General features: G+C 38.1%; 1 protein-coding gene across 9 annotated transcripts in view; it reads right to left on the reverse strand.

Moving 5' to 3' along the window:
* LOC132977140 (NACHT, LRR and PYD domains-containing protein 12-like) overlaps positions 1-10,000 on the reverse strand; it is a 40,303-nt gene that overhangs the window by 13,298 nt on the left and 17,005 nt on the right. For 8 of the 9 annotated variants that reach the window (XR_009673769.1, XM_061041566.1, XM_061041568.1 and 5 more), the window contains exon 5: positions 8,495-8,668. The exons of the other annotated variant lie outside the window; for it this stretch is intronic. Coding sequence is in view for 7 of the 8 variants with exons in the window: in XM_061041566.1 (XP_060897549.1) it covers positions 8,495-8,668 (174 nt within the window). In the remaining variant the exon portion in view is untranslated. The remainder of the gene's footprint in view (positions 1-8,494; positions 8,669-10,000) is intronic. 9 annotated transcript variants of the gene reach the window in all.

Below are 10,000 nucleotides of genomic sequence, written 5' to 3' on the forward strand. Positions count from 1 at the left end.
CATTTAAAGAATGCTTTGTTCTGCACAAATTTAAGCCACAAATATTTGATATATAGCTGTAAGTAAAAAGTGAGTTTTTAATGCCAGAACTGACAATGTCATATTGTGCAAAGAGCAGAGAATCAGAAAAAACATCTATCCAAAAAACGTGGTTGCTAGTGAACATTGTTCTTTTTTTCTTTCAAAGCCTAAAGTATGAAGCTTCATAGGTGAATTTTCATAGGTCATTCAATTAGATAAATATTCAAATGTTCTTTATATTTTTGTTCTCTACATTATTAGTTATGAAAAAGTAGATTAAAAGAATGAAGTCAGTTTGAATGTGATCCAGAGTCTATCATCCTCCTTCATGTGTAACTGAGTCACAGTGTGGTTTACCTGGACACTGTTATACAGAGACACTTTAGAATGAGTTATGTGTTAGTGTAACTGAGTCACAGTGTGGTTTACCTGGACACTGTTATACAGAGACACTTTAGAATGAGTTATGTGTTAGTGTAACTGAGTCACAGTGTGGTTTACCTGGACACTGTTATACAGAGACACTTTAGAATGAGTTATGTGTTAGTGTAACTGAGTCACAGTGTGGTTTACCTGGACACTGTTATACAGAGACACTTTAGAATGAGTTATGTGTTAGTGTAACTGAGTCACAGTGTGGTTTACCTGGACACTGTTATACAGAGACACTTTAGAATGAGTTATGTGTTAGTGTAACTGAGTCACAGTGTGGTTTACCTGGACACTGTTATACAGAGACACTTTAGAATAAGTTCATGTGTCAGTATAACTGAGTCACAGTGTGGTTTAGTTAGTTAGTTAATATTCAGATCCCTCAATAATATATGGGTTTATAGTTTTTCAAATATCATGAAGCCTATCACATGACATTCCTCAGAGAGCATGCAGTCTTTAAGATGTATTAATGTCTGATATTATCTCTGCTTTCTCTTCTCAACTAGAACCTTGGTGAAGACATGCCTCAGAAAGTCAACAGGTGTTGCAGCGATGGAAGCAAGAGAAGTGGTTCAGATAGAAGTGATTGTACCCGACCTAAAAAGCCTCTGCATGTTTCTAATAAGCTCCACGAGCAGAAACGTGCTCAAACTAGGATCAATATTGGAGATGCTTTTGAAAAAAGGAGAGAAGTATGGGCGCAGAAAGGTTTGCTTCTGTGTAAGGAAGTGAAGGGGAGAACGCAGGGGGCAGCTATCCCCCATGTTATTCATTTAATTTTGTAATATTTTTAAGTTTTGATATTTCTCGGACTGCGGTACACATTTAAACGCTGATACTTGCATATTGCTCCTACAATTTTGTTTAACCAGAGTACACAAGACTAAAGAAATGCAGCACAGTTAGGCCAAGTCTTTGATAGCAATGGAATAACGCTTAAGTATATGTTTTTATAACCAAACTGATTTTCATTCACTAAATTTGTCAATAAAACTCTCTTAACTAAAAATCTGACCTGCCTCTCTTAACAACATCTGAAAGAAACCCTACAATAGGTACATAACTTAATGTTTTTTTTGTTTTGTTTCTTAAATTTTTTGTTTTTGTTCTCTTTATTAGATGATCCCTGAGACGAAGCAGAATCGGCTCACCTCACCAGGTCAGATGAACCTGGAGGTCCAAAGTGTAAAGGTAAATTGCAAAAAATGTACCTTAAGGACTAAAATTACACTGAACTAAGAAGCTATTCTCTCAATCTCAGGGGACCACATGTATAAACGGTGCGTGCAAACTAAAATCTTGAGTATGCTGTGTTTCACGCACACGTGGTGATGTATAAGAATCAGCGTGACGCGAGAATGTGCGGACCCTGCCGCAAACTGTTTTTTGACAGTGCCAAATGATATAGTTCTGAAACTCGCCAGATGAGCCATAATACATTTGCCAGTCAATTTACTAAACTATTTTCATGAAGTGGGATAAATTAAAACATATTTTTTATAGTTTGAGCAACAAAAACACATCTAAACGAACAGATGTCTTAACCTCTGCGCAAAATCAAAAATCACTATTTTTGTGACATGGAGATGTTAACACACATCAGGGACTGAACAGTCTCCGAGGCGCACAGATATTCATGACACAAAGGAAACGAGGCGCACTCCCACCTCCTGTGCAAGCAGGTAGTGCGCTGCACAGTGTGGCAAACGTGGTGTGCTTGTGCCTCAGGAGCTACAAATGGACGAACCTGACACTGGCCCGGCACCGGACACCAAGCCAAACGCAGCTATACAGCACCGTTAGGATACAGAGAACGTGAAACAATGCGGGAAGTTGAGGCAAAAATTTCTCCTCATTATTTAACAAGGTATTTACTATCAGTCTCTGTGATTCAGCACAGTGTTAGCGAGGACGCCACCTGACTGGCGCCCCTCGTCAGTCGAAGCCCAGGGAGCAGTGGATTCAGTGGTCAACTGCTTTAGAGTCGCCTGATTATCAAAGTCTGTGATAAAAATGGGGTGAGACAAATTTATTTGATTGATAAAGGTTTTTGAACACTAATGTTGGAACTTTTATATTCTCCTTTTAGCATAACAGCACATAATGTACATGCACATGATTTGAGGATTTATTTGCTGAATTTTAATATAATATAGGAAACAACAAGTAAAGAAAGGAATCAAACAATTGTTGTTGGTTTACTTAATAGACTATAATATTTATGTTGTAATATTTTGTGACCAGAATTGAGAGATACAGACTGTTAGTTGAAATTAAAAATTTGGCCACCAAAGACGCATGAGAAAACGCTCAGGTTGAGCAAAGCAGTGGTTTGTGTTGAAGAAATGATCTGATTACTTTACCTTTATTCCTTTAACTAATTCATGGAATGATTAATATTTTCTGCTTTGTTTTCCAGATTTTTTATCTGTTCAGTGCTATAATCTGGTGATGGTAAGAAACAAGTTAATAGTAGTATTTATCTTTGTTCACAAGTCAAAATTGTTTGTGATTTCTAACCTCAGAAATTCCACATTGTCTTGGGGATGTAAATGTTATATTTAACAATTATTATTACTGTATTTTTAAATCTCAAATCAACCAATACAATTTGCCTTTCTAGTGTAGCTGATGTTACTGTCAGTGTCTTTGTGTTGTAGATAATTATAAGGATTCAGTTTCACTGTTTTTACAGATACCATGTTGATTAAAACAAAAATCCACAACGAACAGAAATATGTCAAGATCAGTGAACCCAGCCTGAATGAGTTCTTGAACTCTGGTAAGCCATCAGTCACACACCATTGTACAAACAATAGAAAATTGTTGATGATTTTTAGAGATGCAAATCATTTTTGTATCAATTGAATATATTCTACATATCTCATTCACAGTAATCGAGGGCTGATTTTTGTTGGTCAGCTGAGTTAAGTTTTGTTTCACACCTATCAGTGTGGTATCTAGAGACCACTGTCTTTTTTACTTGGTAGGATAGATGGTGTGACCAGATTAGCATAGCATGTACTAACGGTATCACTGAGGGGGTTGCAGGGGTATACCTTATATTATATCTTAAGCATTTCATATCAGGTGTCTCCCTGTTTGTGTTTTTTCCCCAAAGCTTTCACAAAGTTCTCCATCCCTCCTGTCACCGAAGGTGTCAGAGTTTTTGATGAGACAGGAACTGAGATCGACGCAGACGTCTTTGAAGAAGTTGCACAGCAACCCAATGCTGGCGTATTTACTATCAGATTTGACAACGGTAGACTTGCTCTCTTCTGATTCCCATTTCTTGACTAAATTACACTTTAGGTTGTGAAAAGCCAACAAATGGTAAATGTACTTTTTTTTCTCAATTTTCCCCCCTGAACTACATTTAGGTTTCCAGGGGACAGCCTCCTCCGGTTGTTACCCAGGAACAACTTCATCTGCTAGTCCACTGCTTACTGTCGTAAGCAATTCACTGCTTGAACGCTCCGCCTCTGATGACACAGTCATCCTGGAACTTTCAACCTGCAGCTCTGATGATACAATCATCGTGGATGAAGATGTCAGCCCTGCCAGAAAATGGCAGAGGGCAGATGATGATGCCAAAAATGTAAGTTACAGCTTCCTTTAGGGGTTGCCCTTTTTTTGATTGTTAATTTTATTAGGTGTGTTTACTGTCAATTGTCCTAGATTATTTTATTCTAAATGACTATTGTCTGTTCCTTTACAGGTAGTTGAAGCTGCAATGACCACGAAACCTGGTGGAGACCGTATTGTCAAGGAATACAACCGGACCAAAGGTCTGACTGACTCCTCACGGCGACAGATGGTTAACATCCTCACTGCAGACATGACTGAAACTTATGGGTAATTCAGATGGCCTTTTCAAGTGGAATGTTGTGGAGAAAACATCAATATTTAAGTGTAATTTCTTTGAAATTCTTTTTGCTTTGTGAGCAATAAAATAAATATACCTTTTCACTCTGCTCTTCTCAGAACATCCCCACCAAGGCATGTGAGAGAGACTTATGCTCGAGGCATAGTTGCCATGTTCCCTTACTTGATGGATCCATATTCCAAAAATGGATATGTAAGTTTTAGTTTTTTCACACGTGCTATAAAAATAGTGCATTGCTATTTTTCAAGTAGTCCATTGTCAAAAGTATTTATTTTCTCGTATTGCTATGTATAGTTATGTCGTATTGCATTCATCCAACTAAATTATTTAAGTCAACTACTGCTGTTTTCATTACTAATCATATTATTGTTTTAAAGGAACATTTCTATGATGGCGTTACTTAGCATGGAGACTGAAGACCATTCAGAGGAAGAGTGCTTCATCAGAGAGCCGAGGGTCACCACGTCGGCTGACGGGTGGAGGGCCAACAGCTAGAAGAGATGCTTCATTTAGTCCTGAGCTCACCCTGAATGAGGAGCAATGCAGGGAGGCCATGTCCTTCATGAAGTATTCTTCTGATGAGGCTGCTATCAAGCAGATGAAGAAGATGACATTTGAATATCGTCACAATATGGTCCTTGACGAAGACAAATCCTCAGAAGTCCTAACTGAGTTTCTGCGTTTCAAAGACATCAAAGGCCTGGTAATTAAGTATTTCACAGAAATATTTGCATTAAGGCCATACAAAGGTAAATTAATGTTTAACAGCAACACTTTAGTGCTATAAGGAAGCCAATCATTTTATGATCATACAAATTAGAGTGGTCTTTTAAAATATATAAAATACACATGGCACTTCAATTCACCTACACTAAATGTGTTTATTGCATCCCATGCGTCTTTTTTGTTTGTGTTCCTGTGTAACCATTACTCACACTGATGAATAAAACAATTTGTTTGCTGATGACCTCCTGCAGTAGGTAGTAGTATTTTGTTTTTACTTTAGTCATTTGAATTTCTCATGTGGGATTAATGAAATCTCTCCATGTAGGTGGCCTACTATATTCAAGCAAAAGGTCATACAGCAGAGTAAGTCTCTTCCTACCTCAAGCGACCTTGCAGAACTGATCTATTGTGCAGAAGCTGCGTCAGATGAAGAGGAAATGGATGACACCCTTGCCTCTGGTAGATTTATTTACTTGTTCAGCTGTAGCTTTAAAGCAATGTTTTTGAATTGTAGCTTATAGAAACATATAAAATTAAGCTAATTTGTTTCTGTTAACAGGATGGGACAGTGATCTTTCCTCCATTATCCTCCTCCTCCACTTGATTCCACCTTCAGCCCAAGGCCGTAAAAGACCAGGCAAGGTGTCTGCATCTCAAGCTGAGAAGCATCTCGTCCTCTTCAAGAAGGTTTGTATTGTTGCTTTGATTATGACAAAGTTTTTTTGGATTTTTGCTTGTCCATTTTTCTTTTCTGTTTGTATCTCATGTATAAAATAGTTTCTTGTGTAAAAGTAGATAACATCAAAAACGTAGCTTAAATTATCTCATATCTTCGAGACTTGGAAACACTTTTTATATACTGTACCTTAAGTGATCATTCTAAGACCTAACAAGATATTTAAACCTATTAAATCTAATTCAAGCATTTAATCTAAATCTAAACACATTTTTATATCTTCAGAGTGGAACAAGCCTCCAGGAACATGTTGACGCTATCAAGAGCATCACTCAGCCCTATCTACTTGCCATCGGGATGAAGAGAAGCACCATCCATGAGTTTTTCATCGTCCTGGACAAACAGGTCATACCATGCAAGTCAACCAGTTCTCTTGGAGCTTTTGATGAACTCTTCAAGGCACACTACATATTTGGTACCAATTACAATCACATGCTTCACAACATGTTCACCTTTCTACAGACAACTGTGTACAACATAGATATATCGGCCAAGTCCAGGAGAGCCCACGTGTTGCAGATGTTAGGGCTAGAATGCTACGTTGAAGATGCATACATTAATATGTATGGAGTGGTCAACATAAATGATGTGCTGCTTATCTATCAATGCCATGATACTACTTATTTCACTCAGTGTTATTTGATACTATGGGGTTGATTTGTTTTGTTTGCAAGGCTAATTTTGTAAGCACCAACATGCTTGTAAGGCATATGCGATTGATCCATGGTTTCTGTCCTGGTAAGTCACTGCGCCTGAAATGTTCTCAGTCAGGATGTTGTCATGTTTTTGGTACTTTTTCAGGTTTCAGGAAACATTTAAACGCAAAACATGCAGAGCAAATTGAGCCTGTAGTTGAAAATGATATTGAAGACAGTTATAGTGTTTCAGATAATGGTCCGTCACAATATAATGAAGAAGCAGCCAGTAGCTCTCAAGTCCTGCCAGAATCCAACACGAGTACCCGTGATATGTGTGCATCTGCAATTGCACAGCTTCAGGTTGCTGGCGTAGGCCAGTCTACTTTGAACAATTTTGTATTGTCCATGGAAGAAGTAGTACTGGAGTTACAGAGTCAAGCTAAAGATGCAGCTTTGAAATGTTTGTCTTCTCAGGATACTAGTACGAAAGTCAAAATTGAACAGCATTTTGAAAAACTTGAAAATCCTTTTACTTACTGAATTCTGAATCAAAACGAAAAAGATTTTTCCAACAGAAATGGAGAACTATTGAACCTGTTGAAAAAGTACTCAGTGTCAGATTTGAAAACAGAAGAAACCGAAGCACTGGAACTTACAATCAAGTAGATGTAACTGACAAATTTGCCTACATTCCCATTCTAGAAACCCTGCAGTCTATTCTCAGAAATGCAAACCTCGGTGACCAGTAAGATAGCCAAATAATCTGGCTGTTGTGAAGTTTTCTTTCTAAACTCCAACTGAAATACTTAATAAAAAGTCAGTCATTGTATTGATAGTCACCATTCAGGAAATAAACAGTCATCTGTTGACTGGCTGAGGTAATCCTGCTGTCTTACATCCTCCCTGTGTTGTCTGAAAATACCTTTTTGTTTTTTTGTTAAAAATGTCTACATGTTGTGATGTAACGCATTGTCAGAATGCTATTGCACATGAAAAAAGAAAATTGACACTTATTTTAAATGTATTAAACCTTGGGATTTAATGTTTGTGTTTAATAAATTTCTATTAGAAATTGCTATAATTGTGTTGTTGTTCCCACCTTAAGTTGTTTGAGTCTTACTTGGGCATGGAAAGATAGAAAATTACAAAATGCAATTGTATTTAAGAATTACACTTAAAGGGAATAAAAAAAAAAAAGCAGTTATATTTTTACACTGGCAGGAGTCATTTAAAAATGAAGTTTTGAGAGTAATTTCTTAATCAACACTGAGTGTGATGTAGTCTTAACACTGAATGAGTTGATTTAGAAGAGTAAATTATGATTCACACTTAATTCCTTCAGTGTCAAATGTAAGTTACACTAGGGGTGTTATTTCCCTCGTAGTGTAAAACTTGATTAACACTTCTCAGTGTAGAATATTAACTCTTAGGAGAGTTGAATTGACTCTGAAAGTTCAACACTACGTTGAGTGTTACTTTAACACTCTGTAGATAGGGACCATATGTTCACTGACTCAGTGTTAAAATTGACTCTTTAAGTGTTGTATCAACACTGCTGATTTTACTGTGTATGGTGGAGAATGTGATTGACAGCAATATACATAATATGATTATTTCAGACCAAACCCCCTTATTTCCTCTCCTCTCTCTTTCTGTAAATAACCATAAAAGTAAGCAGTGAAGATTTAACAATTCATTACTTAAAGACAAAGAGTTTGTGTCCTTGATAAATGAGATAAACGAGTATATGTAGCAGAACAAGATGCAGACGAACTGACAAACTGCTGCCAGAGACAGAGAGAGAGACAGAGAGAGAGAGGGGGAGATAGAGAGAGGGAGAGAGAGACAGAGAGGGAGAGAGAGAGAGATAGAGGGAGCGAGAAAGTGAGAGAGAGAGAAAGAGAGAGGGGGAGAGAGAGAAAGAGAGAGAGGGGGAGAGAGAGAGAGAGTATTAAGATCCTCAGTGTGGATCATTTGATTATCAGCCTGAAGTCTACAGTTTAGTTTCACATCATATGAATCTGAACAGAGAAATTAAACCTGTTGTCTTACCTCAGAGTCTCCAGTCTACAGTTTGGACTCTTCAGTCCCTCACACAGCAGCTTCACTCCTGAATCCTGCAGCTTGTTGTCGCTCAGGTTCAGCTCTCTCAGATGGGAGGGGTTGGACTTCAGAGCTGAGGCCACGACTTCACAGTGAGTCTCTAACAGTCCACAGTTAAAAAACCTGTCATGACATTAATGGTACATAATATGTTATTTAAAGGAATGTCTTAATATTTTGACAAATTGTGTTCAATCACATCAGAGGTTCAGCTGATCTGAACTCACTTTTGTTAACAAACATTTCCATCACTTGTAAACGTGTATGTGTGTGTGTGTGTGTGTGTGTGTGTGTGTGTGTGTGTGTGTGTGTGTGTGTGTGTGTGTGTGTGTGTGTGTGTGTCTGACTGCTCCTGGTCCCCGTGATGGAATTGAGAAGTGGAGCGTGCATTTAGTGTGAACTATATCATCAGTGTGTATAACGCAGCAGAGTTTAACAGAGTCTGTGTTGAGATGTTCACAGACTACAGCAGGCTGTGAGATGACGTCGCTATCGTTAAGTTAGCTGCAGACACGGTGACAGTGAACGGAAAAAGTGACCAGATCACGTTTGTTCCCAACACACGGCCGTATGGATCAAGGATCCACTGTGTTCTGTTGCACTAAAAGTAAAAGTGTGTGTGTGTGTGTGTGTGTGTGTGTGTGTGTGTGTGTGTGTGTGTGTGTGTCTCAGCGATGCTCCGTCATGAAGACAGCAGAGAGAGGAGCAGGGGAAAGTAGCTGCAGCTACATCAAATGTGTTTAATACTTGTAGACTAGTTTTAAATAAAGTATAGCATAGTTATACATGAATGATGGGTAAAACATTTACCGCCAAAAAGAAAATCTACGCGTTTGGCGGTTGTTCATTTCAGACCCTGCGTATCCGTCATTACATCATACATAATATCAAATCAAGGCTTATAGTATTCAAGTAATAGGCTATTAATGACAGGAAATGTTTCAACATTTAAAGAAAATACTGACATGCTCTTTGTCTCGCTTTTTAACAGACAAAAAAGTTTATTTTACATCTTTAAGTTTACTATTTGGAGGCTGGAACAAGTTTTCATTGTAGCCATGTAGGCTAACTCATTTAGCTGCAATCTGCTCCTAGAGTCAGAGCAGAACAAACAGCAGACCGGGGACTCAATTTATGTTGTTTGTTGTCACAAATTGTAAAGAACTGTGGCTTAAGAATCAGGCTGTGTTAACTTGACACTGTGCAGCTTTATTCTGAACTCACACACTGCACGTAACAACAATGCACTCTATCAGGTACGGTGGCTGAGGAGGACCACAGTGCAAAGTCGCACTTCACAATAGAGCTTCTAGCGCTCTAACGATACATTACACAAATCACTCTGTTACGTTACTTTTATTAACCCCTAACCCCCGTTACATGCTCAACTTTGTCAAAGCTGACTGGAGAAATAAATCTTGTTTTTGAAGCTTAAAGCAAATTAATTGTTCTCAG

This window comes from Labrus mixtus, chromosome 7 (genome assembly GCF_963584025.1).
Source record: "Labrus mixtus chromosome 7, fLabMix1.1, whole genome shotgun sequence".
NCBI lineage: Eukaryota > Metazoa > Chordata > Actinopteri > Labriformes > Labridae > Labrus > Labrus mixtus.